Source organism: Dissoconium aciculare (genome assembly GCF_010015565.1).
Source record: "Dissoconium aciculare CBS 342.82 unplaced genomic scaffold K489scaffold_1, whole genome shotgun sequence".
Lineage (NCBI taxonomy): Eukaryota > Fungi > Ascomycota > Dothideomycetes > Mycosphaerellales > Dissoconiaceae > Dissoconium > Dissoconium aciculare.
In genome coordinates this window covers 51,241-75,420 of record NW_022984951.1, presented here as the reverse complement: position 1 = coordinate 75,420, position 24,180 = coordinate 51,241, and the positions used below count along the sequence as shown (strand labels likewise).

General features: G+C 52.6%; 11 protein-coding genes across 11 annotated transcripts; 3 read left to right on the top strand and 8 right to left on the bottom strand.

Annotated features, from left to right (window-relative positions):
• Positions 1-40: 40 nt before the first annotated feature.
• On the bottom strand, positions 41-2,615 carry K489DRAFT_559 (amino acid transporter). The gene is made up of 4 exons (XM_033608720.1): positions 1,965-2,615; positions 1,366-1,856; positions 652-1,280; positions 41-499 (listed from the first exon to the last, which is right to left on the bottom strand). Exons 1-4 carry the CDS (start codon positions 2,348-2,350, stop codon positions 290-292), a joined length of 1,716 nt encoding a protein of 571 aa, XP_033463921.1. The 5' UTR covers positions 2,351-2,615; the 3' UTR covers positions 41-289.
• A 1,870-nt stretch (positions 2,616-4,485) lies between these two features.
• K489DRAFT_309962 (small GTPase) lies at positions 4,486-5,511 on the bottom strand (the record flags this gene model as incomplete). The annotated part of the gene is made up of 3 exons (XM_033600666.1): positions 4,486-4,587; positions 4,651-5,018; positions 5,115-5,511. The coding sequence occupies 3 exons, from the start codon at positions 5,509-5,511 to the stop codon at positions 4,486-4,488; spliced, it is 867 nt and encodes a 288-aa protein (XP_033463920.1).
• Positions 5,512-6,056: 545 nt separating this feature from the next.
• K489DRAFT_374965 (glutamate-rich WD repeat-containing protein 1) lies at positions 6,057-8,316 on the top strand. The gene has a single exon (XM_033603578.1). It carries the CDS (start codon positions 6,350-6,352, stop codon positions 7,853-7,855), a length of 1,506 nt encoding a protein of 501 aa, XP_033463919.1. The 5' UTR covers positions 6,057-6,349; the 3' UTR covers positions 7,856-8,316.
• A 50-nt stretch (positions 8,317-8,366) lies between these two features.
• Positions 8,367-10,752, bottom strand: K489DRAFT_405650 (RA-domain-containing protein; the record flags this gene model as incomplete). The annotated part of the gene is made up of 3 exons (XM_033607170.1): positions 8,367-8,390; positions 8,475-8,904; positions 8,984-10,752. The coding sequence occupies 3 exons, from the start codon at positions 10,750-10,752 to the stop codon at positions 8,367-8,369; spliced, it is 2,223 nt and encodes a 740-aa protein (XP_033463918.1).
• Positions 10,753-11,276: 524 nt separating this feature from the next.
• On the bottom strand, positions 11,277-12,629 carry K489DRAFT_374963 (uncharacterized protein; the record flags this gene model as incomplete). Its single annotated transcript, XM_033603577.1, has 2 exons — positions 11,277-12,413; positions 12,518-12,629. 2 exons carry the CDS (start codon positions 12,627-12,629, stop codon positions 11,434-11,436), a joined length of 1,092 nt encoding a protein of 363 aa, XP_033463917.1. The 3' UTR covers positions 11,277-11,433.
• A 332-nt stretch (positions 12,630-12,961) lies between these two features.
• K489DRAFT_391566 (Sm-like ribonucleo protein) lies at positions 12,962-14,218 on the bottom strand. Its single transcript, XM_033606708.1, has 4 exons — positions 14,007-14,218; positions 13,854-13,914; positions 13,654-13,783; positions 12,962-13,571 (listed from the first exon to the last, which is right to left on the bottom strand). The coding sequence occupies exons 1-4, from the start codon at positions 14,052-14,054 to the stop codon at positions 13,460-13,462; spliced, it is 351 nt and encodes a 116-aa protein (XP_033463916.1). The 5' UTR covers positions 14,055-14,218; the 3' UTR covers positions 12,962-13,459.
• Positions 14,219-14,802: 584 nt separating this feature from the next.
• On the top strand, positions 14,803-16,745 carry K489DRAFT_391565 (uncharacterized protein). Its single transcript, XM_033606707.1, has 3 exons — positions 14,803-15,355; positions 15,461-16,032; positions 16,096-16,745. Exons 1-3 carry the CDS (start codon positions 15,118-15,120, stop codon positions 16,282-16,284), a joined length of 999 nt encoding a protein of 332 aa, XP_033463915.1. The 5' UTR covers positions 14,803-15,117; the 3' UTR covers positions 16,285-16,745.
• On the bottom strand, positions 16,623-17,475 carry K489DRAFT_347705 (LmbE-like protein; the record flags this gene model as incomplete). Its single annotated transcript, XM_033602355.1, has 1 exon — positions 16,623-17,475. The coding sequence occupies exon 1, from the start codon at positions 17,448-17,450 to the stop codon at positions 16,623-16,625; it is 828 nt and encodes a 275-aa protein (XP_033463914.1). The 5' UTR covers positions 17,451-17,475.
• Positions 17,476-17,844: 369 nt separating this feature from the next.
• Positions 17,845-18,864, bottom strand: K489DRAFT_374958 (uncharacterized protein). Its single transcript, XM_033603576.1, has 2 exons — positions 18,209-18,864; positions 17,845-18,101 (listed from the first exon to the last, which is right to left on the bottom strand). Exons 1-2 carry the CDS (start codon positions 18,728-18,730, stop codon positions 18,054-18,056), a joined length of 570 nt encoding a protein of 189 aa, XP_033463913.1. The 5' UTR covers positions 18,731-18,864; the 3' UTR covers positions 17,845-18,053.
• Positions 18,865-19,105: 241 nt separating this feature from the next.
• Positions 19,106-22,360, top strand: K489DRAFT_405644 (uncharacterized protein; the record flags this gene model as incomplete). The annotated part of the gene is made up of 1 exon (XM_033607169.1): positions 19,106-22,360. One exon carries the CDS (start codon positions 19,106-19,108, stop codon positions 22,358-22,360), a length of 3,255 nt encoding a protein of 1,084 aa, XP_033463912.1.
• Positions 22,361-22,419: 59 nt separating this feature from the next.
• Positions 22,420-24,121, bottom strand: K489DRAFT_374957 (uncharacterized protein). The gene is made up of 3 exons (XM_033603575.1): positions 23,600-24,121; positions 23,238-23,513; positions 22,420-23,163 (listed from the first exon to the last, which is right to left on the bottom strand). The coding sequence occupies exons 1-3, from the start codon at positions 23,765-23,767 to the stop codon at positions 22,801-22,803; spliced, it is 807 nt and encodes a 268-aa protein (XP_033463911.1). The 5' UTR covers positions 23,768-24,121; the 3' UTR covers positions 22,420-22,800.
• Between the last annotated feature and the right edge of the window lie 59 nt (positions 24,122-24,180).

Below are 24,180 nucleotides of genomic sequence, written 5' to 3'. Positions count from 1 at the left end.
GAAGTCACAGGTGCCGGGGAAAGGCAGCAGGGTCGCTGTCGCGGGTGTTTTCAATCACACCTGTTCAACCGCGATCGCAAATTTGACAAAATGTGGAACCAATTCCCTTTCCACGTCATGGAAGAGTTTCAATCTCGTTATTTTCCCATCTCGTTGGATCATCAGGGATATATACATATATGCACATGCAACAAGATTGACATTCGAACAAACGATCATTTCATTCAACATGAACAACATGGGCCAAAACATGTTACCTCCTGTATTTCTCTCGATCAATTTGCCCAACTCAGACCGCCGTATCTCCGGCTTTCCTTTGCGTGTCATTTACAGCTCCAAATTGTCGCTTCTCATCGCCCTCCTCGCTGCTGCGGCCATCAGAGCTGCCGACCGCAGCGGCCTCGATGACCGGGCCGGTGTAGAATTTCCGGCCGCCGGCGTACCAGTAGATGGTGGAGAAGGCGATGATGCCCATGAGGTAGACGATGGCGTAGTTCATCTGTGTTCGGGGTTTGGTCAGCGATGCAACATTCTCGGGGTTTTGGCGGAGTTTTCGCGTCGTGGGAGAGATTTGAAGGAAGGGGTTTCTCTAAGTTGAGGTTGAGGAAGTAGATGGGGTTGTTACAGACTTCCGGGGGGGTTCAAACTCACATTTTGAGGCGTGGCGGGCATGATCGTCGGCAGGATGAAGATGATCGAAACAAACAAGGTCCAAACCAGCGCCCAGATGTTGATTGCTGCGCTGAACTTGCCCAGGTTCCAGGGGCCGGCGACGAAGTTCTGAGGCCAGATGAGCTTGCAGGCGATGGGGATGCAGTAGGACCAATCCAGTGCGATGGCGGTGGTGCTGAAGACGCCGCTGATGGCGATGTAGGAACCCAGGCCGATAAGGTTGATGGCGATGCACCAGAACACGGAGATCCAAACCGCGGCCACGGGGGTTCCGGTGCGCGACCAGATTTTGGTCCAGAGGTTGGGGAGCGGGAGGAGGCGGTCGCGGGAGAAGGCGAAGACTGTGCGGGCGAGGGATTGCATGGCGGTGAAACAGACAAATTTGATGATGAGGAAGGCGCATACGGTGAAGACGATGCCGCCGGTCTTGCCGAGGACATTGTAGAAGATTTGGGCGACTGGCTGGAACGTCGGCGTGGCGAGGAGCGTGGGGATATCATCTCCCATGACGAAGCATAGAACAATATTGAAGAGGAAACCTGCGAGGTAAGTGAAGAGCATAGCCATGGCAATTGCCCAGGGAGCTTTTTTCTCAGGATTCTTGATCTCTGTGGAAAACATCATGTCAGTATCGGTTTGAGAGAGGTTTTCCAGAGGAGTGACGAAGCTGTTGCAACAAATGTCGTTGCTTACCTTCGGTGATATGCGCGGTAGCGTCGTAGTCGGTCATAGTCCAGCTAACAGACAAGAATCCAAACAGGAACGACCATCCATCCGGAGTCCATCCTGAGGTATTTTGGACACTGGTAAAGACGTATTCGGCGCTGTTCTTCGGGGTGCCGTTCGCGGGTGTAGCCATGGCGAGCAGTGCAATACAGCAGGAGACCAACACGGCAATGTGGAATAGGACATAAGTTTTGGTCATACGCTCCATCCAGGCAGTAGAGAGTGAGTTGACTAAACCCGTGAGCACGGTCAAGGCGGCCATTACTCCAACGACGTGGTTGTTGTTCGGGATATACGTGAAATCAGAGCCAATGGAAACTGCAGCCAACAACAGCGATGCAGCACCCCATTCCGAGGAGGCGACTCCGCACATTTGTCCGAGGACGTTCAGCCATCCTGTGAGCCAGCTCAGACTGGGGACGTATCTGGGAGGTGACAAGCGGGAAATGGTATAATACCTACAGGGCAACGAACGAATCAGCACCATGCTTGCAACTCAAACCGCCATGTGTAGCAGGAGGCTGCCTCCTGGCAAGACCTGTGGGAAGGAAAGCAGTATGACTTACAGACCACCGCAGGTGGGATACGCAGAGACCAGCTCCGCGACGGAGAGGGCGATGCACATACAGCCCGATCCGGAGATCAGCCAACACCATACTGCCGACGCACTCCCGCCCGCCACGAGCGGAAACGAGAAGGTCGTGGCGACAGTGCTGAACAGACCGCTGATGCTGACGGCAAAGGAAAAGGTCGACAGATAACCGAATTCGCGCTTGAACACGGGTTTGTAACCGAACTCGGCTGCGAGGGCGCGGTCCGCCTCCGACTCGAGCTGGTCGATGGCCACGGTCTGCCGTTGACCGACGGCATCGGTGTAGGCGACGACGCTGGACTTGCGGCGACGAAAGTCCTCGTATGCCGCCGCCGTTGTCGGGGCGTTCAAGGACGACATGGTCTTACTCCTGTCTCTCAGTCACTCTCTACGTTGGAGATCAATGGTTGTCGAGCTCAGACTCGATGTTGGTGCTTTCGGCGACTGAGGTGAGCGAGATCCGAATTGTCTTCCGTCGATGAGAGTCGCTTTGGGTCAGGCAAAGGTTGCTGCTTCTGGGCTTCCACAACTACGCAGTGTTATCGGTCGATATTGAAGCTTTCCTGGTGCGATGGGTTCTGTGATTGCTCGAATTGGTGAGATGTCGAGCCTTGTCGCGTTGGGCCGAGCGCATGCGGGCTTTCGAATTGCTCGTTATCCGAAGTTATGTCGCAGTCGATTCGAGAAGTGCAAGGATTGTACACCGGGAGTATACGATGATTGGAAACTTGTTGATGTCAAGTCTAGCAAGCTAAGATAATGATGCGGGATAAGGAGGCGAGTCAGATCTTGGCGAAGGAGCTGCCAATGATGATCGCAGGTCAGTGTGTTCTCCAAGAGATGTATAGAATGTACGGAGGATGTGTTCCACAATGTCGCGCAAGCACTCAAGGAAACATACATGTAAGGTTCAACTAAGAGATGTAGGCGATGCGCGACTATATAGTAGTTGTTAGTGGTGGTGGTAATCGGTGGTGCAAAAGCAGAGACGATGGCACTCACACCACCACCATCACCACCACCACTCGTGTGTCATGAGTCCGCCTGCCCCACGAGAGGAGGCATGTACTGTAGATGCTGTACCATACAGTCCGTCTATACCCACCTAGGCCCTGTCGTGTTCTGTCTGATGGCAAGTGGCGCACGCAGGGAATGGAGAGGCGAGCTGATGGCCTCTCCGTGCAGGACGAGACCCCGTAAGTGTGTGCACCTGGGCATCAGAAGAAAAAGAAAAGGAAAACTTCTGTCGCCCCGCCTCCATCGCCCTCGCCCTCGGCCACCTGCAATCCCGAGGGTACAGAATATACCTACCTAGGTAGGTACTTAGGTAGGTGTTGAAGAATCCTGCCGCAAATCTCATCTGCTGCTCACGCGGACATGACCATAAAGCCATCAGACCTCTAACGGCCAGCATCTATTTCGGACATATCTCCCCATTGCGTCCTTTCCTCTCACTAGTCCGAAGCAACAGCCAATGAAAGGGACTGCGAGTGAAAGACGAAAGTCGCCCGCCGAATCGCCGAGACACAGAAGACGAGACGAACGCGCGCCATCGTCGCATGGGGAGCGGGACCTGCCGGAGCACGTTTGGCGGCAGTCGACTAGTCACCCATCGAGTAAAGTCGAACGGCAACCAACGGAGTATTCGCTGTATGCAATCCAGGCCAGTCAAAAGATTTGGTCACCGTCGTGGGGTTCCATATGGAAAAGAGTTTTCGGTGCAAGGCTTTAGAAAGCTTCGAGAACGACACCGATAGGCCTCTTGGCGTGGAACACCTCTAGGCCAGGCACAGCAGTACATTGCACCGAAACGCCATAGGGTCGGCAAGAGGCGCGTTTCGCTTGAAGACTCCGCTGGGTGATGAGCTAGCAATGGCAGTGCGAGAATGTCAGATACGATGCCTGAGGATTTGACTGCGAAATCAATGAAAGCTACCAATTGTACGGAGTCACGACCGGGCCCGCCTGCAGACCACTATAGCCGTGTCCCTGAGCAGCCCGCTTTGATATCTGCAAAACTTGTTACGTCGGCTAATTCATTCCGATCCGCTTGAAACAGGAGTGGCCACACGCCGCTGAAATCAACTTCCACCCACCCCGTACGGGCGGCAGCCTCCCCAAACATGATCAGAGCAGCGAGACTGCCGATCCCACGAGGTCCCGACAAAGCTCCGGTGCTGGCTTATCCGTTTGTACATGCGCAGCTCTTTTTGCTACACGATCTTAATCTTGACGTGTCATCAATCGTGCGGGTCCTGCCTGTATCATGTCTCGTCTCACATCCATTTGGGGCATCTCTGTAATACCTAGGTACCCTTCGGCTGTCGATCCCTGCTCCAGGCACGATCGTCTCGCACCGATCCTCATTGTAGCATGCTGAATTTCAAGGCCGATGGGTGACATTCGTGAGGTTTTCCTGAGCAACTCAGTCACGCTCGCACGTGTTTGTCGGAAGGATGCTCGGGTGCTACCTCTGCCTTCAGATATAGGCGAAATCATCCAACGGACTGGTAGAGCAAAAGGGGTTCTCCGACGTTCTCGATCTCGGGGATTGTGCAGCGCAGGTCGAATGCTTTTGAAAGGACGATTTTGAAAATCTGCAGAACGTCGCGTCGAGTCAGTGAGGCTCCTTTCTCCGTGACACAAAACCAACTTCTCACCTTTTGCACATTGATGCTGTGGCTTGTACTTGAAAAGATCAAGCTTGCCTTCATCGCTTTCGCAAACCGCTTGGCCTGTAACGATATCTCCTCCTGCTCTTCACGTGGAAAATTGACAAAGTGGTCGTATTTCGTGCCGACGAGAAACGGTATTGCTGTCTTGTTGAATCCTCGACCTTGCCGGTACCACTCCTTGATACTGTTCAGCGTCGATTTCCGTGTCAGATCGAACATGAATAGGATCGCGACGGCGTCGTTGCACACTAGAGGAAGCATATTGACGAATTCCCTCTGTCCGCCCAGATCCCAGATGGAGAATGTAATCTCTGTGTTGCGAATGCTAATCGTCTTTTCCATGAAATTGACACCTGCCATCGCCAGTATCCTGATTAGCTACTTTCAAGAGCTATGCTTCACCGTGGGATGCTGTTCCCAGATTAGCGCATCTGCACTGTATCGCTCACCTAATGTCTGGATATAATCCTCATCCCAGCTACCCTCAACATATTTCACCATAAGACTCGTCTTGCCGATCTGAGCATCGCCAACCATTCCAACCTTGATTACCACAGACGCATTTTTCTGGCCCTGTTGTCGCTGCCCATTCGCGTCATATTGTCCGGCGCTCTGCGTAGATGGCGGCCTACTTAATCCAGCGCCGTGCTGCATCGGATCTGTGATGGCATTGCTGAGATTGTTGTTGGCATCAATGGGTTGTGAATATGGACGTGAGAATCCCGTGTCGGAATATGAGGTTTGTGGTCGCGCATCGTAAATCGGATTCTGTAATGATGTTGCTGTGATTGTGTGCATTGACGCGTCGTCGATCGTGGATGGGTGCTTTTCGACATCATCGCTCATAACCTGGTCGACGTCCTCCATCGTGGCTAGTATTGACAAGGTATCGCTTGAAGTGAGATTCCTCCGGCGCGACCCTCACGAGGCAGTAGGAGACGCCCGCCGAGTGCCGAGACCGCCGTCAAGTGTTATATAGGCCGTGTGCAGGCCTCTTTCGGAGAGTATTTGTGGTCAAATTGGTGTCCAATGTGTTGACCAAAACGTCTCGTGCTGTTGGTGTTGTTCAACGTCCACTGGCGCTTCACACTGCAGAAGCCCCACCAACGGTCGTGTCACGGTCCAGAAATGACGCGCTTCCTGCCGGAAATATATGCTCGGGCCGATATCACTGAGTTGACTGTTGTAAATGACTTATGTTGACTCCAATGTGTGGTAAAGCGGGTAGCATAGCAAGAGAAGTAATGGTTGTCGGGGAAGAGCACGCAATGTCCACGCCGCCCGCGAGTTACTGTACGACGCGAGCCTGATAGATCGACAGTGGTGGTCGTGACCCTGACGCTTCCGCCCAAAATATGACCCCAACCCTATTGTGCTAGCACAGAAAAAAAGAGCTCATGGTATTTTTTTAAATGAAAAACGGAAGAACTTTCTCTTTATGATGAGTATATGAAAGGATACGTCTCTGCAGACCATTAGCGAGTCCTTGAATCAACTGTTGGCGTCAAAGACACACAGTCGAGTTCAAAATTCCCACAACGTTGCGACCATCACATTAAGCATTTTCAATTCACAAAATTTGACCCGAGAGACGTCATCCACAATCGACTAAGTTGACGAAAAACGATTGGAGACACAAGTGCGCACAACCTCATCGGTGTTCCGATACTCAGCAAATTTCAAGATGTCGAAGCGATCGGCCGAAGAACATGACGGTCCCCAATCATTGAAAGCTGGTGACCGCCCTGTGGCATCCACTACCGCTGAAGATGGCTTGGAATTCGAAGACGAATTTGAGGACGAGTTCGAGAGCGAAGACGAGCTTATCGAAGCCGGTGTCGATGGCCGACCCGACGAAGAGCGTGAAGCCGAGGAGCGAGCTTCAGGACGAGCTATGGACGTCGACCGCGAAACATTCATTCCGGGACGACACAAGCTTGATGCTGGCCAGACACTCGCACCAGATCTCACAGCTTATGAAATGTTACATACGCTCGAGACGACCTGGCCTTGTCTCTCGATAGATGTCATCAAAGACCAACTCGGCGACGACCGAAAGTCATATCCGGCCACAGTATATGCAGTAGCTGGCACACAAGCTGCCCGTGGACACGACAAGGAGAACCAATTGATGGTCATGAAACTCTCCGGTCTCGCCCGGAATGATCAAGCAGGCAACATCGACTCCGATGACGAAGATGAAGATGACGACGAAGCTGTGACCGATCCCATCTTGGAAACAAAGTCGATTCCGTTGACGTCTACGACGAACCGCATCCGCGCTTTCCAATGCCCGCAAGCTAACTCATCCTCGCTACCTACAACATATACCGCTGCGATGCAAGAGTCAGGTGACGTTCTGATCCACGATGTCACGCCCTACCTCACGGCATTTGATACTCCTGGCTTCCAGATCCCCGCCACCGCCTCGAAACCCGTCCACACCATCCGCGCTCACGGCAAGAACGAGGGCTACGCGGTAGACTGGTCTCCTCTGGCACCAGCAGGCAAACTCGCAACGGGTGACAGCACAGGAAAAATCTTCCTGACAACAGGCCGTGCAGACGGCGGAGGGGGTTTCACCACCGACAGCAACGCAGCCTTTATCGGCCACCAGTCAAGCGTAGAGGAGATCCAATGGTCGCCATCAGAACGTCACGTCTTCGCCTCCGCCTCCAGCGACGGCACCGTCGCCATCTGGGACGCACGCGCCAAAGCCCGCACCCCGGCCCTGTCCGTCCGGGTCTCCGAAACCGACGTGAATGTGCTCTCCTGGTCGCGGCAGACCGCCCATCTCCTCGCCTCAGGTCACGACGACGGAACCTGGTCAGTATGGGATTTCCGAGCATGGAAAGCCAGCGGAAACGCGAGTGCCACCCCGGCGCCCAAGCCCGTTGCGCATTTCGATTTCCACAAAGAGCAGATCACTAGCGTGGAATGGCACCCGACCGATGACAGCATCGTGGCGGTATGTGCAGGTGATAGCACACTGACGCTGTGGGATCTGGCGGTGGAATTGGACGACGAGGAATCTCGGTACACGGCAGACGTCAAGGATGTGCCGCCACAGTTGCTGTTCGTGCATTATATGGAGCAAGTCAAGGAGTGTCACTGGCACCCTCAGATTCCGGGGACGGTGGTGGCTACTGGTGGAGCAGGGTTGGGAGTGTTCAAGACGATCAGCGTATGATGGAATGAAACCAAGTCATGGGATGTAGCCTTCGAAAGAGGGTCAAGATTTGATGTTCGTCCGATAAGGGATCTACGTGATGGATAACACAGTTAAAGCGGGAATCTGGCCTTCAAAGATAGATTTGGAATGGAAGACGCTCGTGCGGAGCCTATGCACTAAGAAGTTTTCTTTATCATTGCATTGGCAAAGAGAAGTCCGAAATAGCAAACAGAAAAGCGGTCTCGAAGAAAAGTCAAAATAGTCTCGCCGGACTCGATCCCTTGTGTCAAATTGAAAGTCAAAAAGCGTGATAATCGTCACAGGCCAAAAAGGCAGAAACATTGACAAAAGAAGTGCAACCAAGATTCGAAGGAAAGTGTGAAAATGATGACCAGAGAGGTTGCTGATTGGTTGTAGGCTCGCAGCGACAAGTTTTGTTCGTCCAGCCTCGAAGTGATAAGAATCGGCTCACTAGAAAGCGAAATGTGATCGGGAAAAGTCAAGCCTCCGGGCTAGGCAATGCGCCTGATCAAAGGACGCCTCCAGGAATGGCCTGCAAGGGAAAAAAATGTCAGCGCAACAGTCCAACTGTACAAGTGCAGTGATGCGCTCGTTTAGAGATTCACATTCAACTTACCCGAGTCTGACCACTGACACCAGCCGCGTCAAATTGTGGTTGCTGGCCACCTGTATTCGCTGCTCCGGCCGCTGCTGCCGCCGCCGCCGAATTGGCGGTACTGCTGCTCCAACCCTCTTGAGGCGAAGCATGCCGTCGCAGCATGAACATTGGCTTACGCCCTTCGCGGTCGAGCTGCTTGAACAGCATAAGCGGCTTCTCGTCGAGACCCAAACATCGCTCCATATCCCCGTGCACAATGTAAAGCGCATATTGGCGCCAGTCGTCGGTAATGTTATATCGTTTGAGCGCGACGGGTAGCACAACACGACAAGGATCGTCGATGCTGACCCTGAAAGATTTGAATATTTCGACTTGAGGGTTATCTTTTTCAGGTGCACTCGTGCTCGCGGCATTTGCAGTCGACGATGATCCGTATGATGTGGGTGCTCTGTCGGTCGAAATCTGAGTCAGCAATGTTCACGTATCAAAAATAGAGGATACAAGGGGCGGTTGGTGGGCTATCTTACCGGCTTGATTGCGATTCATCCTCGCGTGGGCTGGGAGTAGGCTGTCGCCGTGATGAGGTGGGGGGAAGTCGCGCACTGTGTGGTACATCGTGAATCAGATTATTTGCACTCCATTGACCGCTACCGTTGGAATCGTCGTTATGAGAAAAGAAAGTTTGCTGGTTTGGTCGCGCAGATTGTGTGCCGTCGCGAGGGAAAGTTCGTTGCATGGCTGTAGGAGGTTGATAATATGAGGCGCTAGGCGGAGGTTGTGGAAGCGGAATGGTGTAAGCGGGACTTGTAGGGCTCAATTGTTGTTGATTCGGGCTTGATGAATTCGTCATGCTTGCTGTCAGATGAGAGCTGGCTGCGAGGGCGGCGGCTGATGCTTCTAGATGAGGCTGGCCGTCATCACGGATCCCAGGCGAATGGGACATTATTGGCGAGTTCTGCTTGGAGACGTCTTTGGACATTGGGTTGATCCGTTTGGAGAATTTCCTACTGAGCGAGCTTCCCTTTCCGGGATCCTGGAGTTGTAAGGACTGATGTTGCAGCTGTTGCAACTGTTGCAGTTGTTGCGATGGAGGTTGTGGCAGTTGTTGTTGCAATCTTGGCGCATCAGGTTCACGAGGTGACGAAGTCGATGGATCCGGTAGAGGTGTACGTTGATCCTTCATCAAGCGCATGACAGGCAGAGTCTCTTCCCTCAGCTTTTTGTTCTCCTCTGACAGGCGGTCAAGATCTTGTCGCATGGCACGAAGCTCGGCCTCGGCCGCAATGATACGCTGGTCACGTAGTCGAATAGACTCGATGATCCGTGTGATATCCTCCTGTGTGGCTGTCGTCTCTGACTTCTCTCCTTCAGTGGACAACGGCGCGTAATCACCCTCCTCCAGCCGCACCCCTGACCTTGTCTTGTGCTCGTATACAGCCTTCAGTATGGTCAATCGGTGTCCAGCACTTGCGACGCCCAGTTCCCGAAGTTCTTCATGACCAATGGAAACAAGAACTTCCCCGCTCACACCTTCTTCGACAAACCGCTCAACATATTGCTTCAGAGGAGAGGATAACCCGGACAGATATTCGGCAACGTCTTCTTCGGTCCATTCCGTCATCTTGCCAGACGGCCCATGGCCCTCACGATCTCCCCACCCTTGTGTCGTCGGAGTATCTTCCCCTCCTAGAGAGTCACGCTCATCATCGTCCTCATCCTCGTCCGACGGATGATCACTAACATCGTCATCATCCTCGTCGTCCTCATCGTCGTATCCTTCTGGAATTGACGACGAGTTGAACATGCCACGTTCGAACTCATCGTCAGCATCAGCTTCACTGTCATAGCCGTCATTGCCTCCATGCGTAGCATATTTGTCCATTTTCTCCTCAGAGTCGTTGCGCGAAATGTCGCTCTGGGTCACGGTCCCGCGGCGTGTGGTCCTTTGTCTGGGCTGTGACACGGCGCGATCGTTGTGTGCAGGTGATTGAGTGCGGTCGCCAAATGTGGGATCTATGGGAGTGGCGGAGAACTCGGTCTCAGCGGGACTGTCAGGACCGATGGGGGATGTCGGATAGCTGGCGGTCCTTTGAGGCACTGGGAGTTGATCAGGCGCGACAAATCCGGCAGTTCCTGGGGTCCGCAATGGCAATGAATCCCTCGAGGCACCTCCGGGACCTTTGATCGGATGATTTGGGATATGGCTGGCACGGTGGGACACGCGGGCAAGCCAGGAGCCTTTGGATGGATTAGCCGGTTGGGAACCGTACGCCTCTGTAAAGGTTGGCTGTGCCATGGACCAGCGATGTTAGGTTGCAGGCTGCGAATGCAGACCCGCTACGGCAGCGTCACACCAACGCTGTGTAAAGTCCAAAAGATCGTCCAGGTCCGAGTGGAAGTCCTCCGAAGGCAAGTGGCACGAATGAGCAATTATGGTCCAAAGCCAAAGATAATTGAGGGCGCGTAGGATGCCGTTATCGAGATCAAACGTTCCGACAACGTCGCTGGGGTCCGATATGGAGCGGAGCCGATATCACTGATTTGTCGGCTTGCCGAGGTTTCCTGCTCATCGACGCCCGGTATAATGATGTTCAGGCTGGCGATATCGTCGAGGGAGAGCGATGTGTGCAGATGTGCACCCGCACGCACGACGTCGATCGAAGAACGGGACTCGGGGCTAGAGAATTAGTGCCCGCCCCGTGCCTGACACCCTGATGATGACTCATCATGGCTGTCCCACCTGGGCACCTCGAATTGAATGCTTAGGTCCGTACATGGTTGCCGACCGATGTATTTTCTGCACGATATCTAATATTGTGACCTCCTTATCACGGTGGAACTGACACCATTGGGTTTCATTGTATTCACACTCGTCAGGTGTATTGGCACTCATTTCGACGGCGCGTACGAACGTATTCAACCAGAAATTTTGCAAAGATAGACCTCGACATGTTCTAGTCGTATTGGATTCCCATGTTCAGAGATCCCTAACAACTTCACGCACAGCCCGGGCAGCCAGACGCTTTCGCTCCTCCTCGGGTAGACCTACACTCTGCTCCTTGACGGCTAGCAGCCGTCCCATCAAGCGATCGAGATCGTCAACTTGACCCTCTCTGGCTGCATTGTCATCGTTTTCGCCAGCGACATCGGTCTCGTCGTCTAGTTCGGACTGTTGCAACAGTGCTGCCTTGACAGCGAACATCTCTGCGGTCCATTCTGCCTCTTCGCGATCAGTCCCCAACATGCCGCTGCTCTCACCTTCGAATGCCTTCAACATGGCCGTGATATCATCTTCATCTTCTTCACCAGCCTCGTGTTCAATTTCAGGATCCGAAGACGTCCACTCGATGGTTTGAAGGGCTTCTTGTAGCCGAGCGAACCCGACTTTCTCGCCAAATGCATTATGACCTGTAGCCGAATAGTCGACAAACTCAAAGCCAAATTCTTGACATATTTCCTCCTCGGCTTCGTGGTCAAGTGCAATCACGTCGTGGTTCATGTCGTTGTCTGTGCGAGCAGTAGTATGGGACTTCGCAGGATCTTGTTTACCAGTACCCTTTGCGATAGCAAGCTTCACGACACTGCTGATCCCATCTTCATCATATCCTGCGTGCTTCTCCACCACATCCTGGATAGCTTTCATGACCGCTCGTGTTTCATCTGTGATGATTGTCTCTGTGGTCGGCGCCGAAGTACCGACAGCTGGGCTGGGCTTGGGAAACACGTAGACCCATGCACCCACAACTCTCACAACATCGCACGCCTCGTCACGGAGAAACTCCTTTTGCCAGTCCAGGACACCCGCAGTCGCACCATCACTGGTGCTAGAAGACGGGAACTCATCGATCCAGACTGGGACCAACGCAGAGTAATAAGGCGTAGTAGCTCGCCATTCGTGAGAGAGACCTGCTATTGAGCCAGAGGCATCGACCGGCGATGGCGATGAGCCTGTCAGGTCTATACTATTCGAATGCGTGGTGAGCTGGACGTGTACTTGAGATTGCCTTTCGATGCAGCGCTTCAACATGAGTTGGCGATTTCGTGCTGCTCTGCAGACTTACCGCGAACGACATCTAAGATGCCTGCTCCCCTTGTTCCAATGAATAGGATACGCTTGGAGGCATTTCTGATGGTAGCAACCTCTGAAGTGGATGGTACTACAGCTGCGTCCATGGTTACACCTCGACGTCTTCCGAACAAGATTCCGTCTTACTGGGTTGGCTTGATGATGTTTTGGTTCGAATTATAGCATTCTTTCTTAAGCATAATGTCCGTGACTGGCGTCGAATGCATAAAATTCCGTGCCTGCAAAGGTGTTGGTGACGTGTGGGGGGCTATTCCTCGATCTCGAGATTTTGGCCATTGCCCTATACTGTGATACTGAGCTACCCAAGCATTTTCTTGTGTGGCTGGTTGGTGCAATCGAGCATACTCGCGTCGACAGTCAAGGCACACCGAGATTCTCGAGGTCTGCCAATGAGGGAGAAAATATACTCTGAAATGACCTTCAGGACTATGACATCACTTTGGAGCAAAACGTCGAACGTTCAGACAATTTCGCCCAGAAATTATTATGAGGTGCGCCGGCAGTGTCAAACGAAATGAGCCTCATACATGTCGCCAAAAGAAACGTAGTAGTCACTGTTCGGGATCACGACGAGGATTTCTATTTCAAAACTCTGCTCCCATTGACGTGCATTCCACATGGGTACATGTAGCCTTCTGGCGGTCAGCGAACTTGGTGCTCTGTTGCGAGTACTTCGGCATATGCTGCCATTCCGCAGGGCATTGTTCGTCGGTGCCAAATATCCTGTCTCCTGCAACTGCCCGTCAACCCCCCCGAGGAATTGGTGACCGCGCCGGATGTCGTCGCGAAGATATTGGTCCAATCGTCCAGTACTAGACTTCTTTGCCGCTGTCAAGAGATTTTGTGAGGTGGCTCTTGCCGCTCGTTCATGCTTCGTGATCCGGGCTCCAACAACAAATTTAGGCTTTCCACCTTTTCAACCTGCTCGGGGTCGCCCTTGTCCTCGGGCACGATTCACTGTCGCCCTTCCTCTCGCTAGACCGACACCGCGACCACGGACTCCTCGCGATCGGAACATTGGCGCATTCCTGTGACGAAATCTTGTCAGTTCCGGCACGACAAATGTATGTGGCAATGCTGGCCCCGGTGCCATAAAAAAATGTCTCTTACCGAAGCATGTCGGGTACCACAAATAGTCGAACGTGTGATCCGCGGATATAGACACGGTCCAGGTGGGTGACGCGACCATCGCGCTGGGTGACATTGATGTTTTCGAGTTGGCAGTTCATGTTATCCTCGACTAGAAAGAGAAGAATGTTAGCCAAGCTTTCGAACACATAACTTTTCTTCCGTTGCATTGCATGACAAACCTTCGATCAACTTCCCACGATATGTCTGGCCAGATGCGAGTTCGACTGTGACTTGATGGCCCTATATTTGAAGAATCCCATCATCAGCTACCCAAAGGTTCTTTGTGTAAGCGCAGGATCGCCGTGAGCTGCTGCAAGGTGAAGATAACTTACAGTGGCCTCATTGAGAAGCTTGATCGGAATACCGATCGTGGACGTCATGGTAGCGAAGGTTCAGTTTGAGCACGTCTTTCCTGCACGATGAGCAGATTGGCGCGCTGGAGAAGGTATGCTGGAGAAGCAACGGTGCCAGTGATGAGCAGAGACAATGCGACAGCGTATTCGTATGGGCACGATTCGCGACAACAGTCGGTAGGTACTGAGGCATCCAGGGCTTTCTGCTTCGGAAGTTCTGACTCTCCTGCGCGCCTGTGCAATCCGACGGGCTTGGCGCATTGTCATTGTGAAAGCCCCAGGCCTACCTGGGTAGAGAGCAAAAGCTCGGGTCGCGTACCCACGTGCGTCTTTCGTGCTTTCAACGTGCACAATTCACATGACGATCTATTCCTCATTATTCCTCGTTGTGAAGAGAGCATATCCTAATTCTCCGTCGACGCCAACCACAGGTGAATGTTATTACACACTCGAGCATATGCCGCGCTCTGATATACACTGAGATCGTCACGGGTATTACTCATGTCGAGACGCTGGCTTTGATGTGTGACAGAATAGCTAGAATAGCTAGAATTACAAGTATTTAACTTATTATTGCGCTGTAGCCGGCTGCCGTCGTATCCCATATCACCCGCGAGTGAGGCGAAAAGAAAAGGGTTCATCAGATTCGTGTCGGACAGTCTATTCTTGGGGCGGTGGCATGCATGCACTCTTTTCTGGTTCCTCTAGCCACATCTGGGCCAAGCGTGAATTACGACTCCCCTATGCGACAACCCGCCTAACTTTCCTTCGCCATTTTACCTGGGCTCTCGATATACCCGTGCACACTTGGGTCACAACACGATCGCTCACTCACTCGCTACTGTCCCTCCTCACAGTGTCCGATGCGCACATACACGCTGCACCACGAATACTCACAGCAGTGCACATGAATACAACTCCGCCGATTTCAAACAACATCAAAATCATCTCTTCTTGATCCTCCACACTCGCTTCAGCGCCATCGACCGCATCACTGCTCCATCCGTTGCGACACATATACAATACTACCAACGAATACCCATCAAATCACCTTGAATCAACTCCTTGGACACACTGCTTCGCCGCCATCATGGGCTTCGGCGACTTCGTCTCCATCTGCCAGCGCACTGCTTTACCGCTCTGTCCCCTCGTCGGACCGGTCTCACCCATCACCGGCAGCAATGGCGTGCAGACTAATTGCTATGCGCGCTCAATCGAACTTGCCAACACCATCATTTTCCAAGGCGCGGCCGGATTCGCGCATATCCTTGCTCTGATCATGACTGTAATCATGATCTTTCATGTTCGCAGCAAGTTCACCGCTGTCGGTACGTTCCGATGAAGAGTCGCCACGGGAGGCAGGGCATGGGCACGACTGGAGAGTCGCCCGCAGAAGTGAACATTTTACTGACATACTATTCTTCGGGATATAGGTCGCAAGGAAATCACCTCATTCTTCTACGCCTACGCCCTGCTCACTGTCTGCTCGCTGATTGTCGACTGTGGTGTCGTTCCGCCCGGCAGCAATGTCTTCCCTTACTTCGTTGCTGGACAATTGGGCCTCGCGGCTGCCACTTGTGTCTGCTTGATGATCAACGGATTCGTCGGCTTCCAGCTCTATGAGGATGGAACTACACTTTCGGTATCATTGGTCCGCGGAGCCAGCGCCGCCATGTTCGCCATTGCCTTCCTCATCTCCATCCTGACGTTCAAGAATATTGGCGGTCTTGGCCCGCAGAACACTATCGGTTTGTTTGTGGTGGTCTACATCATTGGCGCGATCGCCATCGCTGTATACGTTGTCTTGCAGATCCTCCTCATCATCGGAACTCTGCAGGAGCGCTGGCCGTTGTGGCACATCGGATTCGGTGTTGTTGGATTCGTGCTCGGTCAGGTCATTCTATACGCGCTCAGCGAGCCCATCTGCGATGGAGTGCAGCACTACATGGATGGCTTGTTCTTCGCCACAATTCTTAACTTACTGGCGGTCATGATGGTGTACAAGGTAAGTCCAAAATCGGGCTTTCCCCACTTCGTTGGAGTCATAGCTGACCTGCTTTATTTGCAGTACTGGGATTCCATCACCAAGGAAGATCTCGAATTCTCCGTCGGCCAAAAGATGAACAACTGGGAGGTCAAGGACCATAAGACCATGTTCGAGGATGACCGGAGAAACACTGGATATGACAGCGATTACGGCAACAGCAGTAGCATATTCCATCCCAACAACCAGCGCGGCTCGACGTATGCATACTAGGCGTGAATTAGGATGCTTGTTGCGCTCGAGCAGTACGATCATACACTGTTTCATGATAATGGCGGGAATATATATACATTTGCATTTCAGCACGGCGAGATAGGCGTTTGGGTCAGATCGAGGGACGGCACTGGCAGTGTGTCGGGATTTACAATACCAAGGGGCGGAGTTTTCCTTTGGAAAAAAGCATAATACTTTCGATCTTGATTTTTATATTCCGCCAGACATTTTTTGACCATCTTTTCCACCAAAGCTTGATTTCACTGCTTTCGAATCATCCAAAAATTTGTTTTGCAGCATCACCAGAGACATGTTTCTCACGCCCCCCAAAATTGCCGCTATGCCACTTTCTGCTTCACAAGGTCATTTATAATCATATACCGCGAGATTGCGATCCAGCCCCACCGGAACCACCGCATCTGGCTCTTATGCGCGGTTGTCATTGCCCGCTGTCCTTTCCGATAGTCCTCCACCCCACTGACCATCAGCAGCGGCGAGGGAAACTCCCCTCGCTCCTTCCGCCGCCAAAGCATCACCGTCATGGTGGCCACTGCGTCGAGTAGGCTGCTGTACTTGCGTACAGCGGAAGTCGTCGTTAGCGTATAAAGTTGCATCTCTGAGGATGGCGATACTGATCCAGCTTGCCGCCGAGCCTTCCTCAATCCGCGAACATATCCGAGCGCGCCGTGATAGAGCGAGATGTGATTCGGATGGCTCGAGACGCCGTGTTGGTCGAACGTGATCAAGACATCCACATTGGGAGTCTTGTCCCCCTTCTTCCTGCCTGCCGAAGGAGCAGAACTCGAGCCGCCATTCTCACCCGAGACCGCGGGCGGCAACACATACAACCCCAACGTCTGCGCGACGCGCTCCGCGTCCCACACCGCCGTCATCGAATCCGGGAAATCCTCCGGCTGGTCCAGACAGATCACATGTTGCGCCTCGCGCACCCCAAGTTGTAGCGCGCTCTCCGTGAGTTCCTTCCGGCGGATGGCGCCGAGGCCGTCGGCGTCGCCGGTACTGAAGCAGAGTATCAACACGATGTTGCCGAGCTCGGGCGCGGTCAGGCGACGGAGTGTCGGGGAGAAGAACATTGCCTCATCGTCCGGGTGTGCGATCACGAGACAGATCGTCTTGCCGCCGATGATGGGGAAGGTTCGTGTCATGTAGGCTGTGAAGAGCCATAATGTTCCGATGAATGTGGCTATCTGGATAGGGAGGTACCACTCCATAATCGATGACCGATATGCTTGAGGTTGTTCAGTCAGGTGGCTTCTTGATAGATTTGTCTCAGTATCGGTTTTCAGCGTTCAGGAAGCGTTGTTCTTGTTTTCTGTCTTGTGGTCCGGATGACTGGCTGAGTGAAGGAGCGTTGACGTTGTGGTCTAGATAGACACAGAGGATCGGTCGTGACACTGATTGACACTCCCGAATATGTAAGAACAAGAGAGAATCAATTCGATGTCGCCAAATCAACCATCTGTCCCAATATGTCCAATATCTACATCATATTGGGCGATCTAGAATCGCATTTGGTCAACGCCATTGAATACCAATGCTCCGCGGAGGACAAAGTACATTACCCAAACCCTACCAGATCACCACACATAACCCTAACATCACGATTGGTCTGGGCCCCTGGGGTTATCAACAATCACACATCTATTTCTTGACCATTTTGGAGAAAAAGTTGAAATCAGTGAAAAGACTATGCATCCGCTTTGCGATCGTCAGTGCATTCATGGACTGTATGATAAGTGTTGCCCGGCTCATGCTGATAATTTCTTCGCCCGGTCTGCTGCAATCTCGCACATAGCCTAAACAAGAGCAGTGTATGTTTAGCATGATGGTATCAACGAGCATGAGAACGGTCCGCCCAGGACAGGGCAGGAAATCAGGATCTCGATTGTCGGATATCACCTACATTGATCGCCGCTAATCGCTCAGCATACAAATTCCCGCGAGCGATGCGCTGGCGCATATCATCCATGATCACGGACCGGCCACGACCATTGACGAAAACCACATAGCGCAAGCCCGGAAAGGTCTGCTCGTACTCATCATTCAGTGCCTTTAGCATCTCCGCCTCTGCCTCGCCAGAACTTCCATTTTGCTGAAGTTGTGCCTGCTCAGCACGCGATTGTGCGCTCTCGACCTTCTTTGCCCCTAATCGCGGATGGGAACCTAGGATATGGTCGAGCTGGACCCGTGCAGAGGCCGATGTAGATTCCGCCAGCGAGGTGAGGAGCTGACGCACGACACGAATCAACTCGTCGTATGATGTGAAATCCCACGTGTGGAAGTAAGGCAGTAAAACAGTATGTAGTGCGGGACTGGGCTCAAACAGTAGATCGAGGACACCCGTGAAGACGCCTTCGTCCGTTGTCGAGGACAGTGCCGACACTGGTGGTAAAAGGGCCGATGACGATGACGGCGGAGTTGACATGTTTCCTAAGTGCGAGTTCAGTGGTGGTGTCTGCCAGGATTTGTGAACGTATTCTCAGCTCCTTCTGATCTGGGCGCAGGTAATTTAATATTTATCAGATACGCGCGTAGAGCTGGCTGCTGTACGTTCACGCCCTTCCACCTGATTGACGAACAGATGTCGATAAGGAATTCGGGAATTGACGGCGTAGACCACGTGAGCTAGACATACACCGACGACAACCAGGGATCACCACCGGAGGTTACATTGCACCCGAGCCGCCGGACTGTATCCTCCGACCTAAGCAAATCATCATTGGCACCGTTCATTAATATTAGAGTCGAGCGCTGGATTTTTTTACTACGGTATGTTGCTTCATCTACGCCTTACCAAACGATGCCGAATCTAATGCGCAATCTAGCATGGCCGCTGTGGCTGCGACGGGCAGGCTGGGAGTACTTGATCGTCTTCCGCTGCTGTTGCGCGTTGTTCGGCTGCATTTTGTTATTGATTATACAGCCGTCACTGGAACTACTCACATTCCTAGCATTTCTTCCCGTTATCATATTCTACGTCAAGCCTCCTGCGGACCTGGTCGTGATATGGATCACCCACACTCTCGTCGGCGGTGTGGTGCTAATGACGACATGGGCATGGTGTACCCTCGGGTTCAAGGCGGCTGACCTGGTCCGCGATCATGATCTTGACAGACAGATCGCCACTCAACTGGTCGGCGCGCAAAATTTGACAACGCAACCAAGTCAAGCACAGATCTTTGCTATCCTTACGCCATACGCGTTTCAAGGCGTTTTCGTCCAGCCGAGACCGTCAGCCATCTGGGGAGCCTTCATTTTTGTCAATGTTTTCTGGGTCTGGTTGATTCGTGCATATCGGATCCGCTACTTCTTCGTCATGGTCCTGGCGGGAATTCTAGTGCTGATTTACGGCACCATCGGACCGTTGGTCCCATCTTTCGCTCCGATCGACATTGGAAGGCTTTACCTGATCCCGCTTGGACAGTATTTGGCGATCGGAACTTTCTGCGCATGTTTTATCCTGCCGACTTCTGTCTCAGGAACGGTACTTCGTAGCTCGGAAGCCCTTTTCGACCACAAGATAAGCCTGCTCAACCATGTTGTGGGCACTCTATCGGCAGTGGAGAACATCCGCGATACAGAGGCTCTGCAGCTTCACGTTGACGAACGACATACGGAGCTCATTGATCTTCGTCTGACTGGCGAGCCACTACTATTGAAGCTTGAGCCTTTGACTAACTATCTGGTCCTCGAGCCCGCTTTCACCCGCATCGCACCATTTCATGTGCTACAGTTCTGGCGCGTGCAGTCAGCCATTAGCATTTCCCTCCAATCGATTGTCCTCTTCTCCAATGCACGCAACCAAAGTTTCAAAGGCGATCAATGGGATAGAATGGCCGAAGACAAGATTCTGATGCAAGAGTTTGCCGAGGTTCGTCGAACTGCGACTCACTTGATCAAGACCATTATTGTTGGCTTGGAAGTCGGCCGAGATTTTTGCAATTCAGCTTCGCCATTCATTTTACATTCGACCCTGAGCCATGCCAAACGAGAAGACCTTCTCTCGCGCGCAGTGGAGGCCCGAACTTACATCCATGCGCAAGTTGCAGGTGTGCAAAAGGCGATCACTGAGCTCGAAGATCCTGTCGAAGCCTCGACGACACCCGTCGGCACTAGAGTGGAGACGCACGAAGCCACAAATGCGACCCTCGTCAACTCAGCGGATGCAAATGGAATCACGGGCTCCGACCGAGAAATGAGCGTCACCGACGACACAAGCCTTAGTGAGGACATGGGCGTGACTGAAAAGATAAGCTCTAGCGAGGAAACGAGCGCGAGTGAACCCACAGATCTCGGCGAAAAGACCAGCGCAAAAATTCATATTGCAGATCTCCTCAATCGTCGTGCAATGGACCGAGTACACCTTCGTGGTCTACTAACGATCTGCGCAGATGTAGAGAGTTCTCTTGTAGTCATTCAACATTTGCTCGAGCAGCCAATACGCCTGCACTGGAACATCTTCAATATCGGCGCCACCTCTACTTTAGCAGAGCTCGCCTCGAATGGATCATATACCGCTTCAAACAGCCAATCTGTCATCCCCAGACTGCTACGCGTACTTTTCTCCTTAGAGAGGACAGGCAGTGAACCGACCTTCAGAGATCTGAGCAAGTCTCGACATAGTACGGAGCTGTTGACTGATCCTGAAAGCTCTTCACCATCACAGTTTGACTACCCTCCTCATGGCGTTAAGCCGTCTATCTTGCGGCGCATATCTCCACGTTCAAGTCTACTGCAGCATTTGACAAGTCCCCAAATCATACTGTCCTTCAAAGTCGCTGTCCTCGCTGTAGCACTGTCCATCCCGGCCTTCATCAAATCGAATAACAGCGCCAAGTTCTACTACGAGCAGAAGGGAATTTGGGCCGCCGTGACAGCTATATTTGCGACACACATGTTCGCCGGCGAGACTCTCTTCGGTTTTGTGGCCAGGGTCGTAGGTACCTTTATTGGCGCCTTGCTCGGACTTGTCTGCTGGTATATCTCGGCGGGTAGCGGCACCGCAAATCCCTATGGACTTACCGCAATTGTCACAGTTGTCTTCTCTATCCTGGTACCGTACCGACTCTATTCATCGAATTTCATCGTCGCAGTCACTGTCACTACGACTGCGACTTTGGTAGTCGGATATAGCTATATCGACGCGAAGCTCAATCCCTCGCTCAATCCCGGCTATGGATGGGATGTGACTTGGAAGCGATTAGTTGTCTCCTTCATAGGTCTTCTGGCTGCATTTCTTGTCGGGTCTTTGCCACAGCCAACATCGGTACACAAGCATGTTTGCCGCGTTCTTTCTTCGACGAGTAATGAGTTGGGTCATCTACTGTCCCTCTCATCAACCCTAGCGGAACACATCACAAGTGGTGCCGGCCTCAATGAGATGAATGGAAATAACGAAGAGGGTACAGTCCCCGCAACGGGAGGTATGCGTGTCATGATGCAGCAGGATACCTATCCAGAGCTCTTTGCAGAACGTACACTTTTCCAAGGTTTCAACATTGTCTTGAGCATTCGACGGAAGCTGGGCTATAACCGACAGAGACTCGCACTCACGAAGCTCGAGTACACACGGCATGCTTCGATACTCCCGGGACACGATCAGCTAAAGATGGTGATGGACCTCCAAGTCGAAGCGTGCGACCTTCTGGGACTATTCTTGTTCCAGTTGCAGTCATGTGGTCCTGATGACGCCGCCCTTGTTCTCGAGCAAGTCCGGAGATGCAGCAGCAAAGGCCGTACTGCCATCAACGCGGCGCTTCAGTTAACTTTGAGAACGTCCTTCAGCCTCCGCAGCCGGAAAGCTTACCGCGATACGATTTTCAACGACAGCAGCAACCCGAATGCAATTTCGCCTGAAGAATGCGAGCGTATTCTAGTTGATTTCACCCTTGATCGGAAGTCCCTGACGCCTGTAGTATTGGAGTCCAAACTATCAGAGCAAGTCGAGAAACCAATGTTGCTGTCTGTTGCGGCAGAGGCAAGTCTTTCGGCCCTCACTTCGGCTCTTCGATGTATCGGAAAGATTGAGGACTTGACCCATGTCGACCTCACATGATGTTTCGGGAACCTAGCGCACTAAGATTTTCTTTCTATTCTTGACTCTTAGCCCCAGTATGAATAGAACTTATACAATAGAGCATATGTAAATTCATAATCAAATCGGCGCTGCCTATCCGTATCACCCATCGCTTTTCAAGGGCCAAGACTACAGCGAGGTGATAAATGATCTTTGGCGATAATAGTCATATTCACACATACATAAATACACAGAATCAAGGCGCTAGAACCTCCCTACTGAATCACACCCTCCGTCTCTCTCATTACTCGCAGGCGGAGGCACACGTAGGTCTTGACGCAAGATCTCCCGCGGGAATAATGTTCCGATCGTAATGACCTTTGCGTGATGAATAAAGGCTTCCATCACAGCGACGCAAAACATCACTATCGAAAAACCAGACTCTCACCGTAGCCGCAAACAGACAACACTAATCTGCTCTAGTAGCTACCCGGCGGGCCCTGCGGCCGTCGACCACCATCGTACTCGCTTCGCGAATCGCCTCCCGCGGTGCTGCGGCCACCCTCCTGGTACTTGCGACGCAGAGCCTGCAGACGCTTCTTCTTGGTGTGAGCGTTGACGTACGTTCCGATGACGAAGCTGATGAAGTTGAAGAACGGCACCCAAGTCTCGTGGGGGAGGAAGGCTTGGGCGAAGGCCAACGCGAGTGGGGACACCACCCAGGAGACCTTCATCACGGGCATGAAGCCGGCTTTGACGGTGGCGCGGACTTGGTGGAAGGTGCGGGCGCCGGCGATGATGGCCATGGAGGTGAGATAGACGACGTTTTGGATGGGTGAGATCTGGGACAGGAAGCTTTTCGTTAGTTGAATTGATCATCGCTGGGTATGTGTGTGGTCTGGGTTGTGAGACTTACGACCAAGTTGGAAACCAGAATCTGGAGAATCTTGGCCTTCAAGCTAGTCCTACCGGCGAAGACGCGCTGGAGGATGGCGATCATCACATGGCCGAGAGGTGCGCTGACGAAGGCGCCGTACACGGCCATCTTAGGCACGCGGCTGGTGAAGTAATGGCCGTTCTTGCTTCGGTCCTTGGCGATCCATGAAGCCAGGAATTCTTGCAGACCTGCTAGAGCACCCGAGGTGACCATCTTGGTGCGAAGCGGGTCTTTGTGAAGTTTCTCGAGGTACCACTGTATTGTCAAGCGATCAGTATTTGTCCATATATCTGCCCGTGTCGAACGCTGTGCGTCTCCCAAATGTAAGACAAGCTGCGTACCGCAAGATATCCATTGGGCCCTGCGCCCTGAGTGAGCGCATTTCCGATCTCATGAGCCAGGTCTTCCTTTTGAGCGGGCGGAGGAGGAGCGACACCAGCGCGCGGTGAAGGTGCGGCATTGGTGGTGCGAACGGTCTCCCGGCGCTCTTCGAATTTGACTTGCGACATCTTTGTGCGATATTTCTGCTCTTATGCTATCGTTATATTTCGTAAAGGCTCGAGGGTCGGCGAGGCGATGGCTTATCGGCGGCAAAAGCGATGGATATATATCAATGTAGCCGACGATGCTGTCGTGCAACTAAGATGCCGAGCGGCGCGCTCCGAAAGTGTCGCCGGGAATGTCGCGACAGGAGTGTGTTGTAGAACAGCACAATTCGGGATCATCAATCGGACGTGGTTGTATTGTCCTCGTTATGAACGTCTGTCGATGATGACAGCCGGATGCGATTGTCGTGGATCGTGTGTATGTAGCAACACGCGAGCGAGAGGGGGTCAACAATAAAACGTGGGACTGGCCGGCCGAGTGAGCGTGTTGTGGTGACGGCAACACACGCCTTTTCCAATGTTTTGGCCGCGGCCGT

Bases quoted from the DNA above. Each gene is read 5' to 3' on its own strand.
- K489DRAFT_559 (XM_033608720.1), bottom strand. From the start codon at position 2,350: ATGTCGTCCTTGAACGCCCCGACAACGGCGGCGGCATACGAGGACTTT. The intron at 1,857-1,964 runs GTAAGTCATACT...GTTGCCCTGTAG, and splicing joins TATCCCACCTGCGGTGGTCT to GTATTATACCATTTCCCGCT. The intron at 1,281-1,365 runs GTAAGCAACGAC...TGTTTTCCACAG, and splicing joins TACCGCGCATATCACCGAAG to AGATCAAGAATCCTGAGAAA.
- K489DRAFT_374957 (XM_033603575.1), bottom strand. From the start codon at position 23,767: ATGTCGCAAGTCAAATTCGAAGAGCGCCGGGAGACCGTTCGCACCACC. The intron at 23,514-23,599 runs GTACGCAGCTTG...TTGACAATACAG, and splicing joins GGCCCAATGGATATCTTGCG to TGGTACCTCGAGAAACTTCA. The intron at 23,164-23,237 runs GTAAGTCTCACA...TTCCTGTCCCAG, and splicing joins TTCTGGTTTCCAACTTGGTC to ATCTCACCCATCCAAAACGT.
- K489DRAFT_391565 (XM_033606707.1), top strand. From the start codon at position 15,118: ATGGGCTTCGGCGACTTCGTCTCCATCTGCCAGCGCACTGCTTTACCG. The intron at 15,356-15,460 runs GTACGTTCCGAT...TTCGGGATATAG, and splicing joins CAGCAAGTTCACCGCTGTCG to GTCGCAAGGAAATCACCTCA. The intron at 16,033-16,095 runs GTAAGTCCAAAA...CTTTATTTGCAG, and splicing joins CGGTCATGATGGTGTACAAG to TACTGGGATTCCATCACCAA.
- K489DRAFT_391566 (XM_033606708.1), bottom strand. From the start codon at position 14,054: ATGACGTCCACGATCGGTATTCCGATCAAGCTTCTCAATGAGGCCACT. The intron at 13,784-13,853 runs GTTTGTCATGCA...TTCTCTTTCTAG, and splicing joins TCGTGGGAAGTTGATCGAAG to TCGAGGATAACATGAACTGC. The intron at 13,572-13,653 runs GTAAGAGACATT...ATTTCGTCACAG, and splicing joins GTGGTACCCGACATGCTTCG to GAATGCGCCAATGTTCCGAT.
- K489DRAFT_374965 (XM_033603578.1), top strand. From the start codon at position 6,350: ATGTCGAAGCGATCGGCCGAAGAACATGACGGTCCCCAATCATTGAAA.
- K489DRAFT_374958 (XM_033603576.1), bottom strand. From the start codon at position 18,730: ATGTCAACTCCGCCGTCATCGTCATCGGCCCTTTTACCACCAGTGTCG. The intron at 18,102-18,208 runs GTAGGTGATATC...GCTCTTGTTTAG, and splicing joins AGCGATTAGCGGCGATCAAT to GCTATGTGCGAGATTGCAGC.